The sequence below is a fragment of the Colletotrichum karsti genome (genome assembly GCF_011947395.1).
Source record: "Colletotrichum karsti strain CkLH20 chromosome Unknown Scaffold12, whole genome shotgun sequence".
NCBI lineage: Eukaryota > Fungi > Ascomycota > Sordariomycetes > Glomerellales > Glomerellaceae > Colletotrichum > Colletotrichum karsti.
In genome coordinates, this window is record NW_024065912.1 from 396597 (window position 1) to 419703 (window position 23107).

Below are 23107 nucleotides of genomic sequence, written 5' to 3' on the forward strand. Positions count from 1 at the left end.
GAGAATTGAATAATGATCACAAAAGAATCACATCTTTCACATCAAAGTGCTTACTCATCGTTCGGTCTCGACGCTTGCTCGAGGGCTAAGGGGGAACTAGGAGAGAAGTAATGTCGGCCACCCACGTGGGAGCTCTTGTCGACCCACATCCCTATCCGATCAGTAGCCCACGGTGCACTTCGCAGACGGAGGCCAAGTAGATCAGATCTCCGCGGCGCTTGGCACAGATGCGATCTTGCAGTGCCAAAGACCAGTTCGTGGTCCACATCAGGATACGGAAGGATGTCGTCGAGGGAGCGGGACGGCCCGAGGTTCATGCAGTGTCGAAGACTGTTGGGACGGAGCTGATGGTTCTCCGAGGGGTTGGTCAAAGACCCCGGCGGGCTGCATCTGGGTGCGACCTCTGCTGATAAGTAAGTATCCTGCTCGGTCGATACTCTTCAATGTCATGCCTGGATTGGTCGACTTATTGAGCCTTGAGGGCGTTGTGTGCCTATTGACATCAGTAACGGATGTGAGTTGGCGATTGGCGATTTTGAATGACTGTTGGATGTTTTCAGTGCCAACATCGGACAACCACCGTTCATCTAGGTCTCGGTAAAATGATCCGCAATCACGGCGACAACGAGACACATACTCAAGCAGGGCACATATAAAGACCGGTTCATCCAGAGATGAAATTGATCACAATGGCCATAGCTATGTCTCAGATATAAACCCCATGGAAAGCAACAACGCAGTGGTTAGTGGCAACTCAACCATCCACGCCCTACGACCAACCTGACGTCCAACGAGGAGGCTCGCGGAATGTCGTCGCAAGCGGAGTCTAGCGGAGCTGGCAGACTCTCCCGATCGGGAGACAGGACAAATCACGCCTCCTTGGCGGGATACGTTTTCCACCCCGGTCCCGCCAACGAACCCCATAATTTAGAGGATACGCAGCGTCCCCGGGGTTTTGCCGCCCAATGAGGTCGCCCGGACCGCCGCGCCGGTTCAACGGCCCCAGTCCCCGATCCGTTCGAATCTTCTTCCTTTCAGGTCAGGCGGATCGACCTTCTAAAGTCGGCCATTGCCGCACGAGACATCACAAAAAAGAAAGGGACTTCGTTGGGCTGTTTGCCGTTTGCCGTTTGCCGAATGACTGTGTGATCGACTAGCGAAATATATTCCGTCGCGGGTGAGAGCCGAGCTGGTGGCTACTCTAATCTGGAGAAACCGGGGTATTCTTACTCTTACACACCTCGTATTCCATGTCCCTGATTCGTCATAACGTCGAGCATATCCTGCGAAGTGCGGTCATAAAACCCACCTGGTCCCTCGACTCAATCTCGAGCTTTAAAGACTCGGGAGCCGCAACACGTCAACTCTTTTCCCGAAAACTCAATTGGAAGCTTTGAACGACTCCGACCGAATTGACCAAATCTGAAGGACGTCAGGTGCAGATTACCTTATTTCCAACATGGCGACCACGTCGTCTACGTCGACCGTCCAGCTACAGAACCTGGAAAGGCCGACGACACCCAAGGACGCCAGTCTTCTCAACACCGAAGGCCACCGTCTCGGATCCAGCGACGATGCGACCGGCGGTCTACCAGCACCGACGACGACTGCGGCCGTCACTCAAAAATGGAACCATCCGAGGTCGAACGCGAATAGGGTGCTCTCCTGCTTTTGGAGTCTATTCGTCTCGGGCGCCAACGATGCCGCCTACGGTGTAAGTCTCCAGTCCTCTCAATCTCTGTCGAATATTCAACTAACTCCAAACCCAGGCTCTGATCCCCTACGTACGTCCATCCCCCATCCGCTCTCAAAGAGCACAAACTCACCCCAGCAGCTCGAATCGTACTACGGCCTCAGCTACACCGTCGTCTCCCTCGTCTTCCTCTCCCCCTTCGTCGGCTACGTCCTCTCCGCCCTCCTCAACAACTGGATCCACCTGAAAGCGGGCCAGCGCGGCATCGCCATCATCGCCTCGACGTGCCACATCGCCGCCTACGTCGTCATCTCCCAGCACCCGCCCTACCCGGTCCTGGTCGTCGTCTACATCCTCGCCGGCTTCGGCAACGGCATCAGCGACGCCGCCTGGAACGCCTACATCGGCAACATGGACCGCGCCAACGAGGTCCTCGGCTTCCTGCACGCGTGCTACGGCGCCGGCGGCGTCATGAGCCCGCTTATCGCGACCACCATGATCAACAAGGCTAACCTGGGATGGTGGAACTTTTACTACGTTCTGGTGAGTCTGACATTTTCATGAGTCCTCCGAGGCTGGAGAAGAACGATGAATGCTAACTGGAGGGGGTTATAGCTCGGCATGGCCGTTATCGAACTAGCATGGTGCACCTCCGCCTTCTGGACCCAAACCGGCGCAGCCTACCGCGAGACGGTGAGCCACTCCAGCAACGGCCCCGACGGCGGCGGCATGCGCACCGCGCTCTTCAAGCGCCCCTACGCCCGCGTCTCCTGGCTGTGCGCCTTCTTCCTCCTCGCCTACGTCGGCACCGAGGTCTCGCTCGGCGGCTGGATCGTGCAGTTCATGATCCAGGTCCGCGGCGCCAACAACTTCGACTCGGGCATGACCTCGGTCGGCTTCTGGCTCGGCATCACCCTCGGCCGCGTCGTCCTCGGCTTCGTCACCCCGCGCCTCGGCGTCAAGCTCGCCGTCGCCCTCTACATCCCCGTCACCATGGCCCTCGAGCTGCTCTTCTGGCTCGTGCCCCAGTTCTACGTCTCCGCCGTCGCCGTCTCGCTGCAGGGCTTCTTCCTTGGTCCCTTCTTCCCGGCCGTCGTCGTCGCGGCGACCAAGTTGCTGCCGAGGCACCTCCACGTCAGCACGATCGGGTTCGCGGCGGCGTTTGGGGGCAGCGGCGCCGCTATTCTGCCGTTTGCTGTCGGTGTCATTGCGAACGCGAAGGGTGTGCAGGTCTTGCAGCCTATTATCCTGGCGTTTTTGGGGGTCATGCTTGGGTTGTGGCTTTGCCTGCCGAGGATTGGAAAGAAGGAGGAATAAGGACAGTTGAGGGTGCGATGAAGGGTGGATTGATAGAAGGGGATATTGGATATGATTATTCTGGTATCCAGATAGAGGAAACAAGTAATTGTACTCCAAACCCACCCAACCACACTCACACGCCTCTCCCAGTCCGCTACCGCGCACCAAGCTCCACAGGCCTAGCGAGAACTTTGAACTTCGTGCGAGTCTTCAAGCGCGCAAGAATGGATTTACGTGATACCTTCGAGCCCCTCAAATTAAATACCCATCCCTTTAGACTGCATTGATATTGCTGCCATCGCCATGGTTATATGCCCACCGCTTTGCTCGGTAGGGATCTGTAATAGGAGGCCAAAGTAGGAAAATGTCCCCGAGGAGGCGTTGCGGCTGAACTCCTCGAGTTCCACAGGCATGGAGATTGCCGTGAGAGATCAGGAGCTCCTGCGCATTCCCAGCTATTGGAAGGTTGGAGAATATGTATCAGAGGACATGAGGGCCTTTTTCTTGAAATGTGCTGCAATGAAAATCGAGGACTCTGGCTTACCCAATCAAGATGTAGCCAGCAGAGATCTCGGTACCTTCAAGTTTCAAGCAACATGAAGATACAGGCTACATGTCAGGGAAGCGGCAGAGTTGCTGATGGTGCAGAGTGTTGACTGTGAGACGCTCATGGAATTTGTCTAGCATCCCTTGGGCTTTCACTCGAGCTTCTCCCGAGATATGGATGTAGAGTGAATGTAAGAAAGCCGAATGCAATTCCCTTCCATGTGACAACGTAGTTCTATTTGACCCCGAGAGAGAGCATGGGCGATGCGGAAGGATTGGCGTTGGCATGTCGTTGTCACAACCCAGCCTTTGCTGCATGGACTCTGTCTTTCTGGAGACATGGGCTCTGAGGGTCGTCGCTGGATTTCATAAAGCCTTATCAGAGCGATGAGAATCAAGTTACTTGTGGGAAAGACTCAATAATAACCATATCTGAAAGTTCTCGTGCTTTGGTAGCATTAACATTACATTGATCTCAGTAAAACCCCTCCACACTTTAATCAACCGTTGTCCATATCCTCTGCAAACGACTTAAACACTGTCCATCTCGTCCTTGATCCAGGAAAGGCTCTCATTCATAGACCCCGCAGCCGTGATGCTACTACTACCAGACTCTACCACAGATGGGCTTCGGGAGGGTTGGGATTTCTTCGGCGTAGCCTTCTTCCTGGGGGTTCTGGGGGTCTTCGGGCTTCCATAGCACGTGTCTGCCAGGGCGTTGTTGTCTCGCTCGAGCTCCTGCTTCTCCAGCTTCAGCTCTTCATTCTCTGTCTTCAGCTGTTCAATCTTATCCTTGAGCTTGTCAGTCTCGCCCTCGAGCTTGTTATAGTCTTCCTTGAGCTCCAGCTTCTCTGCCATGAGCAAGTCTCGCTTTTCCCCCAACTCCTTGTTCTTGGTCTCAAGCTCGGAGAAGCGATCGTTGAGCTGAGCCACAGCCAGGAGATCATCTTGGAGGTTGCGGCACTCCTCGACCTTGAGCTCGTTCTCGCTCCGAAGGTTGGTATAATCTTCCCTGAGACGGTTGACGTCGTCCTTAAGATTGTCGAATTCCTGTTCCTTGGCCTTGTTCTTGTTGCGAGCATTCTTGAGCTTTGTCTTTACCTCCTTAAGAGTGTCCTCCAGTTGCTGGGACTCTTCGGTCTTCGCCGTGACATTTGCCTTCTCTTCCTTGACCCGTGTCTCGAGCTTGCGGTTCTTCTTTTTAGCCTCAGCCAGGTCGGTTCGAATGTCCACCAGCTGTGCCTCAAGTCTCTGCTTTTCGGCCTTGATGAGGTCGTGTTCCGCCCGGCCGACGGCTCTGAGATGGTTCGCTTCGGTTTCAAGTCGGGCGATGGTCTCCCGAGACACATCCAGATTGTTCTGTAGCTCGTCACGCTCAGCTGTGATGTCGATAAGCTTCTTCTCAGCCTCTGCGTGGGCGGACCGGAAGTCGAAAGTCATGTCGGAGCCAAGCTTGAGGACAGAAACGCCGAGCTTGTCCATGTCCACCTGGACGCGACGGCGTTTGCGATCATTTCCGTCGTCTTCATCCTGAGAGGGCTCAGGTGCTTCCCAGGTACAAGCAGGTAGCTCCTGGCTGCCACCACCGAAGGAGAGTTGGCCGCCGCCAGCTTGGAAGGTGAAGGGTACGGCGTTGGAGTCCATGATGATGATGACGATGATGACGAGGATTGACCGAATGTCGTCGTTCTCGTCCGCGATCTGTGTCTTGCAATTGCCTGCGGCTGTTTGAATTAAATGGTGATCATTTCTGGTAGGCTGTGAAGGGACTCACCTGGTATCGCTGCTTGCGAAAAAGAGGTTGGTAGGGAGGGAGGTAGCTCTGTCGAAATTGGGGCTGATTTTCTAGGCGGAGGCAAGATCTTGAGATCCTTCTCCGAGATCTCAAGACTTGGTGGTGAATAGGGAAGAAGGAAAAACCTGGTAGTCGACCGGGTGAGAAAAAAAGGTGATGGGTAAAAAGTGTGAGGCGAGACGACCGTGGATGGAAGGCACCCGAGGAGGCAGGAACGGCAGGCAAGCGCGTTTTCAGCGTTTTGTTTTTACCCCCTTCAAGAAAGATTCCAAGCTTAAAGTGCTATAATATTGGTATGACCAGGCATCAATTTATGAGTGAGGTAAATAATGGCTAGTGTCAGGCCACAAGACCAAGTGTGCCGACTTCACCAGATGAAGTGTTCAAAGGGAAGGAACGTGGTTCACGATGGCAGTACATCAAGTCGTCTCTTCGAGCACCAATTGTTCATTGTATCCAACACAAGTCCTCGACGTCAAAGAGACTCCAATTTTCTCGACGTAGTATAATTTTGGCATCTTCACTTGGTTGAGGCTTCTTCCCTCTCGTATCTGCCTTTGTTCCGCGAGTGCTCCGGGTCTGCTAGGAAGCGTCGAGATAGACATGATATTAGATCTTGAGCTGCTCTGATGAACTCATATAACTGATAATCGAGGAAAATTCCAATCAGAGTCTAAGTCCAACACAGCATGAAAATTGTTGAATGCTCTCTGCTGATCCCCTCTACCTTCCACTCAATACGGTGATGTTCGTATTCGTCAATCATCCCCAAACACCACTACAAGAAAACCTATTGGCTAGTATGGACAAAAACATCCAGCTATATGCCCGATATCAGCAGCAATCGCCAAAATCAGACCAAGCAGCGGCTTAACTACCCAAACCACAAAAAAAAAACGACTCTAGACATAGCAGAGTTGCCAAAAGAGTTAAAAAGAATACACAGTGCCCAAGGCCAGAATCGAACTGACGATCTTCTCATTTCGGACCGGAGAACCGGATACTAGTGAGACGCTTTACCACTGAGCCACTCGGGCTTTACCTGTGTGATAGAAGCACGAGATGAAGTGGATTATGATTGTTGTGGTTGTGGACCTGTGTGCAGGGAGACTGGAAGCCCTAACTATGCGGTGGGGTCGAGAGAGAACGACTCAAGACTCGGCGGGGCGGCCTGCAAAGAGACGACACCCGGATAGGCAAGCCGCTCCAAACCAACCGCAAGTTGCATAGGTAATTCAGACGAAAAAGAGGGCAAATCCATATGGATCAGAGAAGGAAGACAAGGGGACATGATGGACACGAATCGGGTTGAAGCCTCCCCCAAGTAAAAAGCCCAGCTTCAGGCCGATCTTCCAAGTAACCAACCATGGAGTAAGTAAGTTGCATGGATCACCTTCTAGAAATCGGCCCCCAAACCATCATCATCCCAAAACCCATCGACGACACAGGGTAACTTCCACCAATAGCCAAACACCATTAATCCTTCCCAAAACTCGACACCTGCCTCTTTCCATCTCTGGAGAGAAAAAGAAACCACAAGCAGGAAAGAAAACCCACCCGTCAGACGAGTGACACCGGTCAATCCCGCACGACTTCCATCAGCAAGAGTTTCCGGCGTCCCAATTTGTCCATGCAGAACAGAGAGACATGATTCAGTCAACGAACGCGCCGAGTTTCAGACGTTCCACACACACACTCACACACACACACAGCAAGAACACTCACTGTGAACAACGACGAGCAACTCTGCGATGCACATGCCCATTTCAAGCCGTTGCTTTTGTCCTGTTCTGCTCGATTTGGCATCCAGTGTACCTGAAACCTTCATATCCCAACTCAACTTGCTTATCCTAACATCTGATCGATCCCAGAGGGGAAGCAAGACATCAGATCGCTCACATACGAACATCACCCCTGTTTCTCTGAAAGCACCGTCCGTAATAGACTACGAAGTATTCTCACAAACAAAAAGAAGACAACGTCCGAAACATCCCGTCAATCGAACACGTGGGGGTCACTATTACCAGATAGAGACAGAAAAAAGACGAAGCCGACGGGATACCCAGAACGGGTAATGACGATGCCATGTTCTCTGTCCCGTGCATCTGACACGCCTTGGCCCTGCATCTCATCCTGCCCTTCTCGGCGCAGGATCCGCACCGGCGCGCCGCCGACTTGCCTTTGTAGGTCCCATACGGAGGGGAGGGTTCGGGGACGGGATCGGTCGTGCTTTCCGGCGCCCCGTAGACCTCAACTCGCGGTAATCGAACTTTGCGCAATTGGTAATCAAGATAACAAATTAGGGCTGCTCAACGGTCTCTCTTGCGTCTTCGTCCAGAACAGCTTTGAGGACATACAATTTTTTCCCGCCTGAAACCAAATCAAGCGCCAAAAAACTGACAGGACGGTTTTCCTTCACATCCCGATATAGCCTCACCCAACCCTCCAAAACCTCGTATTCACAAACAATCGCGGGCGCCTATCCGTATATCCAAAACACATCCCGCCAGCCGTGTCCCGGCCGCCCAAAAGCAGACAAGAGACGGGCTGATCATCCTAAACCCTTTCCAAAGACACCACCCGGACGTCCGCTCCGCTTCCGGCTCCGTCGTCCTACCTTATCCCGTACCGACCGGCTCATAATTCCGACGCGTCTCGAAAAAAAACTTGCTCAGAAAGAAGCATCTCCTCAACCCAGTCTCATGAACCATCGTCGTCGTCGTCGTCGTCGTCGTCGTCGTCCCCATCTTCCCAACCCCACAAACATCCATTTCCCAAAAGGAACCCACACCACACCGCACACCACACCATTCAGCCCCCAAAAAAGGGGACTTCACGACTTCGCACCTGCAGGACGCCCACCAAACTGAGACATGCTACTCGGCGCCGCTGGCCCCCCTCCCTCCCTTCCCTCCGCCGGCACCCGAATACCACCCTCCCGGTAGGCCGTTGACGATGACGATGGCGATCTCTCTCGTATGTGCTGTTTGGCTGTACTCCCCAGCAACAGCAACATCTTCCGACGGGGGGGGGGGGAAAGCCAATTCGTCTCAACAACATGACCTTCCTCACACAGCAGCAGCAGTAGACTACCAACGAACCGTTCCATCATCCCATGCCACATGCCACCCATCCCATTCCCATCTCGAAATGGCCCTAAACCCACTCACACGGCATCCAGCACAGCCCCAACCACCTCCCCTCCCCCTCCGAGCCAAACTCGCACCGGCTCTGGCTCTGGCACCCCTTCGCCGTTCGTTCGTTCGTCATCCCATCCCGTTCCCAATCCCCGTGGCGGATCGGATCCGCCCTGTGCTTCTAGAAGGGGGAGAAACCCTGACCGTTGACGCGATCGGCCTTCCTTGGCGTCGTTCGTGCAGGACCTCGTTCGACGCGTGAGGATCAACCGCATCCTCTCCTGAGATCGTCCTATTTCCGCCGCGCTGGCGGATGCAGGACGTGTATCGGATTGGTATCCCTAGCCTTGCCAAAGAGGGTTCGGGCTTGGTTCGCTTCCTACACTCGAGTCACAGAGAGATCAATCACACGGTGATGCAGAAGAGCATGTCCAATCGAATGGTGAATAAAATAATGTCAAGAATCAAATAAGCTCCCCGTCGACAGTGCTCGCGACCTGTCTTTTTGCTGCACAGAGCAGATGCCATCACTCCCGTATCCAAAAACCCCTCCACCTCCTGCCGAGTAGCATCGTTGTTACAAGAACTGCCGCCTGATCAGACCACCCCTCCCAGATAGATAATCGCAATGCTCTATTCATTGCTTACACCCAGCGTAAGCCCCGTCCGACTGTAAATCTCTTCACGAGAGAACAAAGTATCTCGACAATATGGATATGGATAGTCCTGCCGCGGCGAATTCTGGTCCGATATCTGGTTCGTGAGAGGCTTTGGAGCTCGTGCAAATGAAAAACAATACTCCTCGGATCCACGTTTCGAGTTCGTACAACCTAGGAACAGATGCGAGACGAAACACCGTGGAGAGACCCCGCCCAATCGAACCCACACAATGTTTCCGCGACAGTTATTCCAAAGCAGTCGCGTCTCCCCTTCGCGCAGCGCTATGCAGGTGAACCCCAACTCCGGTTTGCTCTGGTCCAGTCGAGCTTGCAGCCCAGCATTCGACATGGGGCTGCTTTTCCACTCAAAATAGTCCGGAAGGAAAGTAAATCAAATCATCGAAGGGTACGCGTCGAGAATAATCAGCAGTGGTATCACCCCCTAAATGATACCGCCTGGCGGATCGTAGCCGGTTGCAGCGCCCCTTGCCGTAAGCCCCGCGCTCCCTGGTTGCTCTGCCGAGAGGTCGACTTGGGCGTTGTTCGTCTTTCGTAACATGAACATGGGCTTCTTGCCTTCCTTATCGAGCTGCTTGAACAGGATGAGAGGCTTCTCGTCCAGTCCTAAGCAACGCTCCTGATCTCCGTAAACAATATAGAGGGCGTATTGATCCCACGGCGCGTTGATTTGGTATTTCTTAAGCGCGGCAGGTAGCACCTTATAGCACGGGTCGTCCATGCTGACTCTGAAAGACTTGAAGATTTCGACGGATGCGTTGCTCGTGCTCGGCGTATCGGGGGCGGGGGTCGGGCCACGTTTCGGCGCCACAGGCTGTTCGCGGCCTTTGTAGCCGTGTTCGCTTTCGGCGAAGGTTGATCTTGTCGACGGGGTAGGTACATCGGAGCGGTAAGACCGGGACCCAAGCGTCGCGCCGCCGTGGGTCGGAGGAGATGTTGGGGAAGGCATATTCGGAGAGGGGTAACCAGGCGAGGTAGCGGTACCGGAGCCATTCATGGCTGCCAGGTGCGAGGACGACAAGACGGCTCGTTCGGCCGCATTTGACGGGTCCAAAGATTGTTCCATTCTCTCATGGGTCGTCTGCAGGTGTGAGGGGGAGACGTTTTTGGGCGTTGTTCCGAGCATAATCCTCTTCGTAGAGTACTGTCGGTTCAAGCTCATGGATTGAGTGGACGACGGTGTCGGGGCTGGTGGCGACACAGTCTCGTATCCGTAACCTTGGTTGTTGTTGGTTGTGACGTTGGGAAGGGGTTGTGACGAATCCTTCGCCAGACGCAGGGCAGGCAACATGTCCTCGCGTAAACGTCTGAAGTCGTCTGTCAGTCGACGCAAGTCTTGTTCTACCAGACTCATTCGCTCGTCTCTCAGGCGGAGTTGTTCGACCAAGTGCTTGATATCTTTGAGAGTCGCTGTCGCGTACTGCGCTTCGGCATCGGCGGCTGTAAACAGAAGGCAGGTCAGTTGGAGGTTCTTGTGAGAGGGGCGCGGCGTCACGTACACAAGGGCACATAATGGTCGCTCTCTATCGGAATGTCTTGCGCCTTTTTGACGTCGTAGACACTCTTCAAAATGGTCAGGCGATGGCCGACACTAGCAATACCCATAGATTTGAGATCGTCATGTTGCAACGCGACTAGAGCCTCGCCGACAATTTCGTTCTCTTTCGGTACACGTCAGTCAGATCAACAAAAGGCGGCAGCAGCGGGGAGTCGACTCACCAACGAAGCGGTCGGCGTATTGTGGGAGGCCAATTGTGCTGATAAAGTCGGCGCACTCGTCAGCGGTCCACTCGGAGATGATGGTCTCGGGCAGACGATCGGCGCTGCTGCGGTGGCCATAGGTAGTAGGGGTGTGCTCGTTCGAGGAAGGCAGCTCGGAATCGATTGGCGATGCTTCGCTATTCGTAACTGGGGAGTTGGGCCCTAGGCTGCGCTCGTACTCGTCGTCGGCATCCGACTCGGCGTAGGCGGTGCCTGAATCGAAATTCATGGCTGGCGACGTCGAAGCCGTCGAGGTTCGTATCGGCGACGATCGAGATCAAGGGTTGAGTAGGTGGTGTTCGAGAATTATGTGAGGAAGGGCGGTAATGGGAGGAGGGACAATGGGAGAGGAGAAGAGGCTGGATGACGAATCGGGGGAGTGTCGAGTGTCGAGTGTCGAGTGTCTAGAAGCGCCGGCGTGGTGCTCACTGTTCAGGGTGAGGAGGTCGTGGCGGCGGCTGCGGGGGCCCGTTGCAGAAGAGATTGAAAGCGTGGAAGCAAGACGCGGAGGAGTCGTCGGGCTCACAAAGGAGGAATCATGAGTATCGAAGCCTCGGGCGTCAGGTCGGCCTCATCAATGTGTTGTCCAAGGCGACGTCGAAGAGTGTGAGTCGAAAAGAGGCTCAATAGGACAAAGGTGCGCTAGGCGACGGGAAGCAGGTTGCAGAAGTAGAAGGATGGACAAGTCAGGTCGGGCGAGGATGGGATCGTCGTTCGGGTTCGGGCTCAGGCGAAAAGGTGGAGGAGTTTGGCGGCCAAGCCTGGAAAGCAGGACTACACTTTCAGGGGATTGCACTGGGCCGGATCGAATTGGACAGGCGAACGTGTACATGTCTCCTTGGTGGTGAGCCACGCGTGGACCGAAGTACCCTCGGCTTAAGGCACAATCTAGGATTCAGGGCAGCAGGTGTTTGCTGGGCTGCTGCGCTAACGCCAGGAATTGCAGCGGCGTCGTTTCCCCGTGCAATGCGCTGATGCCCTGCCCGGTGATGAACAACTCCACCGCAGGCCGGGTGCGATCCAGAAACCGAATTAGCCCCCAGCATTACTTCAGTATTTCTGCCCGCCCTTCACATCCAGGGCTCCTCACCTCGGAGCGGGCAGTGAGGAAGAGCACTTGGGTGCCTGTGCCAGCCCAGCACCAGCTGCAGCTGCAGCAATCGATGGGCATCCTGGATGATTTGAGAGACCTTGGCCGAGCCAGGACCAGGACCGGCCCTGGCCCACCATCACGCATGCCAGGATACCGCCGATAGGTTAGGGACGGAGGTAAGGTCTTCCTGTTCTACTGCTCGACCACGGTGATGGAGGGGTAGTTTTCCAGAGGCTTGAGACTCGAGGCTTGAGGTTGGAAGAGGGACCCCGTTTGTCTTGTCCCGGGCTTGTCTCGAACTACCTTAGCCTTGCTTCTTGCTTGGTGGTGATACGCAGTTCCAGCACCTTACTGCAGAGCTGAAGCTGAGATGGAGAACCTGATGCTGAGCCTCGGTGACCATCATGCTATGCCCCGCCATGTGTTGCTATGTTTCCTGTCTTCCCTGAGCATAATACAAGCTTGATGGCCGCAGACGTGCGCACCAACGAATGACATGACTTGGAAACAAACGGTATCCGTGGCTGAAGTACAGAGTATCCGTACCAATATCACAACAACCTCATCTATCCGGCCCATTAACGCGGCCTCAAAGCGTGTTAGCGCCCAAGGGGTTTATCCCTGCGGCGTCACCTCGATCCAATTGCTTGCTAGAAGTTGCCTCCCGGCCCCAAGAGCTGTGACTCGGCCATACTCACTTACATAGATGGACATAGAGCACTTGTTATTGCCATGCCATGCATCTAACTGAGGTACTTGTCTCTCCTCCTTGCTTCTTACCACGAGAGAACGCCTCACTCATTGGAGAGTCATTCTTGGTTGGCATGTTCCAGAAGCCAACCCAGCCTCCTGCATGTGCCACAGTAAAACCAAGTAAACAACGGAATAAGAAAATAAGGGGAATCTGGCCCCGGGAAACAAGAGATTTTGACGGCATCCAAAATACATCAAAAACAGCCTGTCACTCGGTAATTGGGTCCGAACTGCCCAGTCGTTGCCAATCGCTTCCAGCAGAGAGAGGAGAGAGAGTCCACTTTATATCTGCCCCGCCTGCCATTGCCAGTGCCACGCCTGCCAGAACAGGGCAGCAGCTGTCGATATCCCCACCTTCCTCCGGCCGACTGTCTCAATCAGAGCTGCACACTCGAAAGTGACAAATCGTCTTCTTTCCTCCCGTCCGAGGCAGTTTAATGATGATTCTCCCGAATCCAACTTTCCCTCCGACTTCAATCTCGACAATTCTAATCAACCACACAGACCCGACAAAGAAAACACCGCGCCAGAAACAGAGTCAGGAACCCACATCCAAGAGCAATGCGTGAAGTCATTATCAGATGCTTTTGCCGTTTTTCTCTTTGCTTTACCGTCCAAGCACTTTGCCGCCCGACCAACCACATGCTCCATTTTGCCGATGCTTAGGCTTGGGCCAAGCCAAGGTATGGAATGCCTCCCTCATCTCAAGGGTCCGACCTGACCTTGCTCAGATGCCAGATACTTTGTCTTTGCATGGTTCAATGCCTTGCGAGAAAGTACCGCACCAGCGTGAGCCTTCTGCCTCGGCCGGAACGACTCCCGACGGTGGCCTCCGCATCTCTTCTCCCCAAAACGACACCTCCAGGGTTGATACCGGTACACATCCATATGCGAGCCCTCTCCCAGAAACACGCCAGCTACCTCATCTACACGACCTCACCTTGCAAGCCTGCTGCTTAATCGACCAAGGGTAGCAGCGAGTGCTCCATACATAGCTCTCTACCTTCGGCTTAACCCCAATCACAAAAAGAAAACACCCGACTGGACCTGGCCATCGGCCCCCAGTACCCAGCACCCAGCACCCAGCATCACAGACGGGCCTCGACTGCTCTCGAGACGCACAATGACAGAATCGACACCCTTCGGGTACGCGGTCCTCCTCGCTGGCCAAACGGAACATATCCCATCCTACGTTTCGAACACGCAATATGATGGGGTTTCGTCATTCTAGACCACCATCGCCCGCCCTGACGCCTTCAGCTCATCCCACAATTCCCCAGCTGCTCCATCAAACACCACGATCCGGTCCAGAACCAAAACGTAAATGAGGCATTTTACGTCGTCCAAGGCCCGACTTCATATGAAAAGATCCTGCCAAAGAGCTGAGCGACTTATTTAATCGATATCGTCCATCATTTAACATTATGGATCGGCATCCACCTGCCCGCGCTCTGGCTTCCACGCTTGTCTTCGACGCTGCAGTCTTGGCACTATATGGCAAACTTGGAACCGTTACCTCAACCTGCCATTTGGACCCCCAATTTTAAAAACAGAAACCCTACAAGGCTACCTTCTCTATCAGACTCAAAGTCAACAACTTCCGTGTTGGCAGCAGATCAAAGAACCTCGATGACGACCCTGCGTCGATCATCCTCGGCTTCTGTTCATCTCCTCCATCGGCGTCAGCCGGCCGTCCGCTCAACTGCAATCGTCTCTACTCTACTTGCCCAAGGTTGTTGTTCATCGCAACTTCTTTTGCTGCGGCACAGCCACGCTGTTGTGTCCTCGTCTGGTCTGGTCAATTTTCTCGGGCTAAGCCTCCTCCCTCGGTTGAGACGGCAGACATTGTGTGAATACTTCCCGTGAATCCTAACTCATCGCATCTGGCAAAGAAATCAGGTCAGCTCACAGCGCAGCCAGAGGCATCAGGAGGAACATCAAACAGCCTCCCAAATATCGTTCCCGCTCGTCGTCTGGGTTTCAGTTTCATGCCGACCCATCCGGATGGGACGTTCCCAAAATGTCCAAGTTCGCGCGTCACAAACGTCTCCCGCGCCGCCATGGCTAAACCGTTCCTCGGTTGGCTCGTCAAACGAACCAGCAGCATGGCAGAGCTTTGCGCGCCGGCAGCCGCGCCTGCAGAGAGTCTGTCCAACTATTGTCAGGGGAGCCAAACGAAGATTTGAGCCCATCATCCCGTCCATAGCCTTCTGCGTATCGCTAAATCGCTCGGGACGTGACAAAACCGGCGAGGAACGCAATTCATTGGACCATCTCGTATTCTCGAAATCTTTCAGGGCGTCAGTCACGTTCGAGGCGGTCTCCCGTCTCCAGCCTCCATGGTACCATTCACTCGGCGCATGCTACGTTCTCCTGGGTTATCGCACGACGTCTCACAACATCTCAATTCCTACCAGGGACCTCGATACGAAACGCAACCTTACCTGTCTCATCTTGATTTCCAGACGAGAAAGGAAAATTCGCGTTCAAACCACCAAATCCATCGTTCATCTGAAGCCTTGGCCCCCGTGCACCTAATCATCAACAATTCGTCCCGCTCGCACAAAGCATAGCACATGTATCAACCCGGAATTGTCTCCGAGACATCACTTGCGGGCCATTCTGTCCTCCCGAAATCGCATCATCATTTCCATGTAGCGTCCAAGCCATCACTGGCGTCTTTTCATATGCTCCCGCTGGGCCAAAACACTCCCTCCTCACAGTACCAGCCACCCTCCCCACGACCATTACGCCGTCTCCCGGCCGATCTAGATTGATGCTCGCCGCCTGGCCTAAAAGAGGCAAGGTCTCATCACGGCCATGTCTGTCTCCTTTGTCTTCCCCATCACTTGCGCAGAAGCATCCAAGCATCCTCGATACTCAGATTAAGTTCCGCGCTAGAGCCACTCCGATCTGACGCTTTCTCACGTCTGCACGCCAGACTTACATTAGGTCCAAACTGCAGCTCGCTCGGCCGAGAATGCTTATCCCCTTTCTTCTTCACCCCCTGAATGGTCTTCTCACCTCGCAAAAATGCCAGAGTGCCCGAGGGCCCGCGCCTGGGTTTATAGCTAGGAAGGAACGAGAGAACCGTGAGATACCAGTCACTTTGCCGGTCCTCATCAAAAATCCGATGCCTCCTCCCCAAGTTTGTCCTCAAGGGCTTCACGGGAACCAGACGCTGGAAGTTGCCAGTTCTGGGACAATGAAGAGGCAAAACTCAAAAGTCTCATAAACCATCGCCCTTTCGGAAAGCATCGCAACTCTGGCGAACCCAAATCTGGACGATCCTCTCCAAACTGATCATCCTCATCCGAGCTCCCAGGACTCTCTCCAGTTTCATTACACCTCGCGACACAAATCTGTCGCTGAGCGCTTCTTCGTGCTGGTTTGACTAACGATGCGATTGCACAGCACCTCGCGCTTCGCGGGGCCTCTTTGGGTCGACCTCCAAATGACCTCTTGGCACTTGCAGGTCTTTCACGTTCTAGAGCCCGCGAACAGATTCCCGGCTGTGCCGTCCAGTCCCATCCGCCACGCGGATCTCTGCGCTTGACAGCTGGTCGTCCTCGTGCTCGGACGCTCTGTGCCTGGACTCAAGATCGACGCGAGGGGGGGGATGGCTTTTTTTTTCTCACGTCCAATCAATCGCGAGTGCGGGGGAGCTCTTTCTGGGGGGCGGGAATGATCGTAGTCAGGTCTGGTTGGCGTTCGGAGTCGTTCCCGTGCGTTCTCTGACTGTCGGACCGGCTATCGACCTCTCCGAAAACGCTACTCAGCCATCATCGAATTTGTCCAAGCGGACAAGTCTTGGACGTCGAAAGTCATCCTCGATCCGCGGTAACGTAGTGATATAGTGTAGCGAGAGATCGTAGTTAGTATCTCTGTGAACTGGGCCAGCTTGCCTACTTGCTGTTCATCCTGATGATCATCGTCGCCGTCAACAAATTAAACCTCACATCCGCTTTGAATTACCCCCCAATCCCACGTGGGTGCAGGCAAAAATTCTCTGTCTCGTCCAACCGTACACCTTCTTTCGCCCCTCCGACACTTGCTCACGATTGTCTCAAGCTTCATTTACTCTGATTTCAACGCCGTCTTCCTCGTCTACAGTCCTTCTGCTGCGTCGAGCGCAAGCTTTAAAATGAACCTTCGTGGCAGAATCTGGCGCGATTTGGCCGTCAAGATGTTCGAAGAGGCTGCGTATCTAGCGTGGCACATGTTCCCGTGTCAAAAGGTTGAGTGGAAGAATTTCCTGCTATCGAATATCTTGCTATGAATCCTGCATTCAAAGAGTGCACTGCTTGCAACAGTCAGGCCTCGGCCAGTATACCTACAGTGATAAGCCAATTCCTCTTCCGCCTTCCGTCGACTCTTCCAATCGCCACTTCGACGAGTGATATTCGTAAACAATTCGAGGGTCTCCCTCTAATCCTACAAATTCCTACACATCCAAACTGACTCTTCATTCAACTCTGACAACTCCCTTCTCCCGTCCGGGATTTGATTCAACCAAAACAAGCCAGTCGTTGCAGGCAGCGCGTTGGAAACTGGTTGTGCTGAAGCACTCTCCCGCCTGCCAAGTCGTCGAATTCTCGTCGTCGAGGACTTGCAGCCGACTCAGTGCTCGTACTCTTCCGAGCGTCTCTCTTTCTTCACCTCCCGTTGATTCTCCAGCTGAGCCAGTCCTATCTTTCTCCTCTTCTCGATGGGTCCCATGGGCCTGTGATGAGTCTTGACATGGTCTGACGTGTTTGAGGCGTAGCTTCTCAGGTCGCTTTCTTGACCACGGGGATCATGAGATACATCTGGATCTCGCTGCTCGGTGATCTGCGGCTCGTCGTGGTCCTGCTCTTTGGGTACGTGTCTTTTGACTGAACGTTTTCTCTCAGGCCCCTGGTGATATGACACAGGGCTGAGAACACGCTCGGCAGGTCGCTTGCGAGCCGAAACCCAGCCGCCGGGTGATCGAAATTCTTGCACGATATCTCGTTCGCCTCCGACCTGTAGGGCGCCAAGATGCATGTGTGCTTTTCCTTTTCTTTTCGGCGTTCGGAACTCACTGAGCTGTCGAACGGACGATGCTTGCGACCGGCGGTCACTAGGTTCATCGCCTTCAGACAAGGCCCCAGAGACGGCAACCGATTCTGCGCTCCTGTTGGTGTCCCTGTTTGGTTGGCGACCCGAAGCTGAAGGACAGAGATCCACGCAAGTTTCTGAAGACATGTTGTTAGTCCAAAACCCTGATAGAAAGCCAAATGTGCCATACCTCGAGCTTCTGCGCCATCATAGAAGGGAGTTGTCTCAATGCTTGGGTTCGGCAACGTGCTGCTTCGACGTCTGCCCAAGATGGGCGTGGTTGACTGATTCGTACCCTTGAATACAGGCAACGGCGCACCGGTTTTCTCCAGAGGACCTGGGTAGGAAGTGATGGACTTCAAGCCCACCGCGCCGGAGTCTAGTACGTGCGCATTCAGCGCCTTTGCCTTGATTCTTTTGCCAGAAGTTCCCTGTCTGACATTTGAAGACGATAGATGGAACATCTTCGTGATGGCTGATGATTTCGTTGCTGTCTGGCTTGTCGTCGTTCCCATGCCGCCGCTTTTTCTTTCGTTCGCGACGACTGAGTTCGGAGAAGTACGGCGAGAAGCATCTGATTTTGAAGTCGAACATTTGTGTGGCTTCGCTGAGTGGAAGTCCTCCCTTTGCTGCAAGGTCGAGTCTTGTGCTTTCGTCGATGTGGTGTCCTTGGGCGAGGCTCTCTAGGCCTTTGAAGCGATTGCATCTTGACGCATTTCCGGACCCTGCTTTGTCGATTTCATAACTCGGACGTTTGCCTTGGGAGCTCTTATAACCATTCTAGCTGACATACTTGAGCCACCTGTAGCGTGAGAATCTCCTGTACTGGCTTGGTTCTTCTGAGCTCCAGTAGACTTGGATGCTGGAACATGCTGCGTTGCGGCCTTCGTTTCTTGCCTTCCGTGTTGTTTGCGGCCTGCTTGGCTCATGTCGTCCCGCGCCGACTGAGTATTCAGCAATGTTGCACGTCGGTCAGATGAATCGATGCGTGACTGACTGCCGTTCTTCCGTGTCGCTTTACTTGACGAGGCTGGTTTGGTGGTCTCGGCTCGCTGGCGGGATGCGTTGGCGTTGGAATTGGAATTGACGTTGGCGTCTACGGGAGGCGATTCTTGACAAGGGAGTGGGAACGTTGACTTCGCAGACTGATGATGAGAAGAGGTGACTCGGGTTGAGAAGTCTTTGTGCCGATGTCCCGTTCTATTGGACTTCGATGAGAGCAAGTCCGAGTCGTTGTCTTCAAGAAGGAAACCACAGGAAGTTCCTCCTTTTAGAGTCTTCAGATGCTTCGTGCCATGGGTTTTGCCGTCTTCAGAAGAGCTGAACGGATCTCTCTCCATATGCAGCGAGTCTTTCAGCGCGTGGCTTTTCGTCTTGTGCCGCAGTCTGTGATTTTCGTACCGGTTCAGATGACTTGAACGGTCCTGGCTGACAAAAAGGCTTTCCTCTTCGTCACCGTCAGGGTAAGACTCAGTGCCCTTGATAGCTGGGCCGTTGCTATCTTGTCGCTTGGTAGAAGGGCGACGCGGGTCGCCTCGACGTTCGGGTAGGGCCGCCGCGGCAGACGAGATGAAGCGGTGATCCCAACCTAGGGACGGCGACGGCAATGCTCGAGGTACTTGGGAGGAAAGCGAAAGCCCGTCAACTCGTAGCTGGAGATCCTGCTGGGAGCTGCTGGCATGGGTGTGCGTGTAGTATCTGTCCTCTTCATCTGCTACCTCGAAGTAAGCCGACGTGCGAGTATGCTGGTGATTCAAGAATGACGGTCGAAGGGGCGGCAGCGAGGTCTCTTCCTGCCGGTGTCGGGGTGGCTGCTGGACGGGAGGGCGGTTAGGTCTGCGACGATGCGATGGCCGAACGGCCGCCTGGCCGTGCCGGAAGTTACTGTCCGCCATAGGGAGCAATCTCGCAGGCACGCCGAGTCACTGCGAGATCCTGGATTTTTTGGTGTTTTGGTGGTGGGAGGTCGTGCCGAAACACGGTGTGGTGAAAATGCTGGTGGAAGTGGTGATGATGGAGCAAAAACACAACCCAACAGCAGACCAAAAATTCTAGGAGTAATGCGAGATCAAGATACCCGATTCTCCATGCAGACACGAAGGGGTATGAGATATATTTGTTGTGTGAGGGGGACTGGTAATGATGGGTGGGATAGAAGGCCAACGGTGGACGAACACCAGAGTGAACACCACGAGATGACGAGCGCGAAGAGGGTGGGGGTAAATAAAAACAAAGACGAGTCCTGTTGACGTGGAGACGAACAGGATGGGATTTTCAGCGGTCGTCTTGAGGGGCGGTACGTACTTCGCCATGAAAAAGAGGAAAGAGCTGTGTTTTCTTGAGGCAGGAGCGATGAGGGCAGGAGCGGAGGAAGGAGCAGTCACTTCTCCTCACCTTCTTCACCAACCCAAGTGGAGGAGCCTAAGGGTCCTCCATTGCTGCCACTCTAGTTAACGACTAGAGGTGACCGAGGAATAGGTCAGCATATACGATGAATACAGTCCCGAATACACCTACCTACGGAGACAACTGCCGGAGACAGCTACGTGGGTAACAACGACGACAGCAATGAATATAACAAGCATGTCGTTCGGTCTAGGACAATAGGAGGTGCACCCGGTGAGATATCAAAGCACGACGGAGAGGTAGATGGAGGATTATCCAAGAATTGTGTGTACATTACTCTAAGGTACCTTAGGTGTCTATATTTCTCAGCCCGGAAGAGCCTACTACTACTAGTTATATATTGATGAGGTACCGCGGCACCTGAATCCATTCGCTATTCCTATCATCACTCCCATAACGCCGTGGCCATGCAGGCACCCCAGTAAAGGTATAAGGGACACCCGGCACTTGATATCATAGGTATCATGCAAACAAGTCGATGCCAACAGAAGCGAATAAAGTGCACCAAACTCCCTCTCTTTCCTGTCAGGGACGTTGCTTCATTTTCCCGTCCAATCCGCACCTCGTGGCTGACCATGCAGTCAAAGCGATCGTAAAAAGTTTGTCATCGCCAAATGCTTTCGAAAAAAGTGAAATGCTTTACCGCAGGCGGGTCTTGCAGTCTTGGACACCACGGGCAATGACATCCTCGAGCTTCCAGCGGGGAGGCTTGTAGACACCCTCCAGTCCGTTGGCCTTGCGCCACTCCTGCTCCGTCTCAGGGGTAACACCCTCGGGGAGAGGCTCGGCGCCACCGGCAACACCAGTGGAGAATCTGATCTGAAGCTGGTCGGCAATTTCGTCGCAAGCCTGGAGAAGTCTGTCCAGATCCTCCTTGTTGTGAGCCGACGAGACACAGAAACGAGCGCGAGAGCTGATGAGCGGGGTAGCGGGATAGCCGACAATAACGACAGAGATCTTGCGCTTAAGCATCGCGTGGCTGAAGGCGGGCATCTTTCCGGGGTTGTAAAGCATGACGGGGATGATGGGAGAATCGTCGTGACCGTAGACAATGAAACCAAGACGCTTGAGACCAAGGCGGAGGTAGCGGGAGTTGAAGGCAATGCGCTCAAGACGTTCCGCACCCTGGCCGGGGCAGAGCTCGCCGGTGATGAGTCGGAGGGAAGCCAGAATCTGCATCAGGACGGAAGGAGCGGGGGATTCGCCGTAAATGGTAGCGGCGTTGCTGCTCCTCAACTTGTCGATAATGGACTTCTCAGCAGCGACATAACCGCCGTTAGCACCGAAAGACTTGGTCAGAGTACCCATGAGAACATCGACACGGTTGGGGTCGATGCCGAAGTAGTCACACACACCGCGACCGCGGGGGCCAATGGCGCCAATGCTGTGGGCCTCGTCGATGAAGAGGTAGAACTTGTACTTGTCCTTCAAAGCCATGATACCGGGCAAATCGCACATGGTTCCCTCCATGGAGTACAGACCCTCGACGGCGACCAAAATCTTCTTCCAGGGGCGGTGAGTGCGGGGTTGTCCTTGAGAAATGGCCTCGCGAAGCTTGCGCTCGAGATCAATCATGTCGTTGTGCTTGAAGGAGGAAATGACAGCGCCGGAAAGACGAGCACCAACTCTGATGGAGGCGTGGTTCAGTTCATCGGAGAGAATGAGGCAACCCTTGGAGACGAGAGCAGGGAAAGAGCTGGCGTTGGTGACGAAGCCCATGGAGAAGACCATGGAGGCGGGCTTGCCGACGAAGCTGGCGATTTCCTTTTCGACCTCGAGAGCCAAGTCGGAAGTACCGACATCAGCACGAGGACTGCAGGTGCTGAGGGCGTACTTCTTGACACATTCCTCGACGGCGTCGGCGCAAGGGCCTTCGGATTGGGCGAAACCAAGGTAGTTGTAGGAGCTCATATTCAGGGTCTCGGTGTGGGTTCCGGTGTAGTTGTAGGTTCGGTTGTAGTCGCTGGACTCACGATCCATCAGCGTAATGTACCGGCCGGGAACGCCGGTGATGGGTCGGGCGAAGCAGTCGTCAATGCGCATCTTGAGGCGGCGGACGTAGAAGTTGTCAAAATCCTCGTTCAAGGGCGCATAGCCATTTTGGGGCTTGAGAGCCTGGTAGTGCTTCTTGTCGCCAAATCGCTTGCCGAAGAAGTCGCGGGCATGGCCGAAGAGAATGAGCAGCAGGTAGCTGATGTAGGTGGTGAGGATGTAGTAGTAGGGCGGCTCGTCAATGATGGGAGGGTCGAGGGGCTTGCCATCGTTGGACTTGCTCACGTAGCGGTGGGTAGGATGCAGGAGAGGACCGAATTGAGCATCGAAGCGTCGCTTCTTTTCCGTCTCGACCGCAGATGGAGGTGAGAAGAGAGTCGTCGGGGGCTCGGTGGTGTCGGGTTCGCCGGCGGTAGCGGTGGAGAGGGAAATCGTCGGCAGAGAGATTGTCGAGGGAGTGATTTGGGTGGACGAGATGTTTTGCTGCTGCATGGCCAAAAGGGCTTGCTGGGCAGTCTGGTGGTCCTTGTCCTTGAGGCCCTTGGGAGAGGTGAAGAAGTTGGTGATGCGGTTGCCGGAACGAGAAGGTCTCCTTTCCTTCTCGGTTTGCGGCATTGCGGGAGAAGAGGAGGTCGAGAAGGGATTCGCAATTCTCCGGGGCATTGCTGAGATACGCTTTGGCAGTCTGTGGGACGAGTGCTTGGATTCGCGAAAAGGGGGGGGATCGAGGTCTAGAGGACCAGGCGCTGATGGCGAATTGGTAGGCGAGAGGGCAGACGATGCAACTCTATGATGAGGGTGGAATTGATATGCTAGAAGAAAAGAAGAGGGGTTTGGTCAGCAAAGGTTGTCTTGTTGGATTGGAAGGCCGGAAGA

The 23107-nt window shown here is 54.2% G+C and overlaps 5 protein-coding genes across 5 annotated transcripts; 1 reads left to right on the forward strand and 4 right to left on the reverse strand.

Moving 5' to 3' along the window:
* Positions 1-1459: 1459 nt before the first annotated feature.
* Positions 1460-3010, forward strand: CkaCkLH20_04514 (MFS transporter; the record flags this gene model as incomplete). The annotated part of the gene is made up of 4 exons (XM_038887233.1): positions 1460-1714; positions 1770-1784; positions 1832-2236; positions 2309-3010. The coding sequence occupies 4 exons, from the start codon at positions 1460-1462 to the stop codon at positions 3008-3010; spliced, it is 1377 nt and encodes a 458-aa protein (XP_038747399.1).
* A 1059-nt stretch (positions 3011-4069) lies between these two features.
* On the reverse strand, positions 4070-5182 carry CkaCkLH20_04515 (uncharacterized protein; the record flags this gene model as incomplete). The annotated part of the gene is made up of 1 exon (XM_038887234.1): positions 4070-5182. One exon carries the CDS (start codon positions 5180-5182, stop codon positions 4070-4072), a length of 1113 nt encoding a protein of 370 aa, XP_038747400.1.
* Positions 5183-9571: 4389 nt separating this feature from the next.
* CkaCkLH20_04516 (protein kinase regulator ste50) lies at positions 9572-11137 on the reverse strand (the record flags this gene model as incomplete). Its single annotated transcript, XM_038887235.1, has 3 exons — positions 9572-10587; positions 10647-10808; positions 10867-11137. The coding sequence occupies 3 exons, from the start codon at positions 11135-11137 to the stop codon at positions 9572-9574; spliced, it is 1449 nt and encodes a 482-aa protein (XP_038747401.1).
* Positions 11138-17374: 6237 nt separating this feature from the next.
* Positions 17375-18297, reverse strand: CkaCkLH20_04517 (uncharacterized protein; the record flags this gene model as incomplete). Its single annotated transcript, XM_038887236.1, has 2 exons — positions 17375-17970; positions 18024-18297. 2 exons carry the CDS (start codon positions 18295-18297, stop codon positions 17375-17377), a joined length of 870 nt encoding a protein of 289 aa, XP_038747402.1.
* Positions 18298-20878: 2581 nt separating this feature from the next.
* Positions 20879-22846, reverse strand: CkaCkLH20_04518 (aminotransferase class I and II; the record flags this gene model as incomplete). Its single annotated transcript, XM_038887237.1, has 1 exon — positions 20879-22846. One exon carries the CDS (start codon positions 22844-22846, stop codon positions 20879-20881), a length of 1968 nt encoding a protein of 655 aa, XP_038747403.1.
* Positions 22847-23107: the final 261 nt, after the last annotated feature.